Genomic DNA, 1,814 nt, shown 5'->3' on the forward strand with positions numbered 1-1,814 from the left:
TGGGAGGGGGCACAGCTGGCTCAGGGTGACGCTGGCCCCAGTGCCCAGCTGTGGGCAGGGCTGTCAGTGCAGCCAGGGCAGCAGCTCAATCTCCCTTCATCCAGTGCCCGCTCTGGGACTCTTGGCTCTCTCCCCGAGGTTTCCTTCCAAGCTGGGAGTTTCCTCCAGGATGCAAACGTGTCCTGGAGCATCTTTGTGTTATCTGAAAGGCCCAGAGAGAGGAGAAAAGCAGAGATGCTACAAGTGTGCAAATGCTGTCGGGTTGGTGAAATGAGCCAGGGGTGTCCTCGACTACGAATGTGGTGCTGAGACCTTGAGAGAAGGACGGACATTTGGGGGTCTGTGGTGGATCCATCTGCTCCCAGCAGCACCTGGTGATCTTTAAGGGAAACATGGGAGGGTGAACATTCTACATTTGAGAGAAGTGAAACTGAGAAACTCTGAGCAGGTCAGAATGACAGAGCACCTCCCCTGAGTCTCCACTCATCATCTTGCCTTGCAAAAGTTGCTCTTTTCTCCCTGAAGGCAGCAGAAATGCTGAGGATTTCTGATACCCAAGAATACCAAGAGAGATATGGGGGGAGTTAGAAAAAAAAACCTCAGAACTCTTAAACACAAAAGGGTGTCTGTGTGTGTTCCAGGGGAGGGTGGATGGGAAATGGCTTTGGTTGTGGTTACAGATCTCCTCTAACTCTTCACTGTGTTTTTCTCCATGGTAGAACCCAATGCCCGGACACAGCCAATGTCCAACAGCAGCTCCATCAGCCCCTTCCTCCTGCTGGCATTGGCAGACACGCGGCAGCTGCAGCTCCTGCACTTCTGCCTCTTCCTGGGCATCTCCCTGGCTGCCCTCCTGGGCAGCGGCCTCATCATCAGCGCCGGAGCCTGCGGCCAGCACCTGCACAGCCCCATGTTCTTCTTCCTGCTCAGCCTGGCCCTCACCGACCTGGGCTCCATCTGCACCACTGTCCCCAAGGCCATGCACAATTCCCTCTGGGGCACCAGCCACATCTCCTACTCAGCATGTGCTGCTCACGTGTTTTTCTTTCTCTTCTTCCTCTCAGCAGAGGATTTCCTCCTCACCATCATGTGCTACGAGCGCTACGTGTCCATCTGCAAAGCCCTGCACTACGGGACCCTCCTGGGCAGCAGAGCTGGTGCCCACATGGCAGCAGCTGCCTGGGCCAGTGCCTTTCTCTACGCTCTCATGCACACGGCCAATACATTTTCCCTGCCCCTGGGCCAGGGCAATGCCCTGGGCCAGTTCTTCTGTGAAATCCCACACATCCTCAAGCTCTCCTGCTCCAAATCCCACCTCAGGGAACTTGGGCTCATCGCTGTCAGTGGCTGTTTGCTCTTTGGCTGTTTTGTGTTCATTGTTTTCTCCTATGTGCAGATCTTCAGGGCTGTGCTGAGGATCCCCTCTGAGCAGGGCCGGCACAAAGCCTTTTCCACGTGCCTCCCTCACCTGGCCGTGCTCTCTCTGTTCCTCAGCACTGTTATGTTTTCCTACCTGAAGCCCCCCTCCATCTCCTCCCATCCCTGGATGTGGCACTGTCAGTTCTGTACTCGGTGGTGCCTCCAGCCCTGAACCCCCTCATCTACAGCCTGAGGAACCAGGAGCTCAGGGATGCCCTGAGGAAAGTGAGGACTGGATACTTTTCACAAGTTAAAATCTTTCTATTTCCTTCTGCCATGCGGGGAAAATGATGACTAGGATGCTTCTCAGAAGTAATAATCTCTCTCTTTCCTGCTCCAGAACCTTCAGAATGTAACTTTACAATCCGGGCCTTTTTTTTCCTCTTTGTCCATAT

General features: G+C 54.3%; 1 protein-coding gene across 1 annotated transcript; it reads left to right on the forward strand.

Annotated features, from left to right (window-relative positions):
• Nucleotides 1–742: 742 nt before the first annotated feature.
• Nucleotides 743–1,591, forward strand: LOC309585587 (olfactory receptor 14J1-like; the record flags this gene model as incomplete). Its single annotated transcript, XM_082303534.1, has 1 exon — nt 743–1,591. The coding sequence occupies one exon, from the start codon at nt 743–745 to the stop codon at nt 1,589–1,591; it is 849 nt and encodes a 282-aa protein (XP_082159660.1).
• Between the last annotated feature and the right edge of the window lie 223 nt (nt 1,592–1,814).

The sequence above is a fragment of the Coloeus monedula genome, assembly GCF_965178545.1.
Source record: "Coloeus monedula genome assembly, contig: HAP1_SCAFFOLD_73, whole genome shotgun sequence".
NCBI classification, from domain to species: Eukaryota; Metazoa; Chordata; class Aves; order Passeriformes; family Corvidae; genus Coloeus; species Coloeus monedula.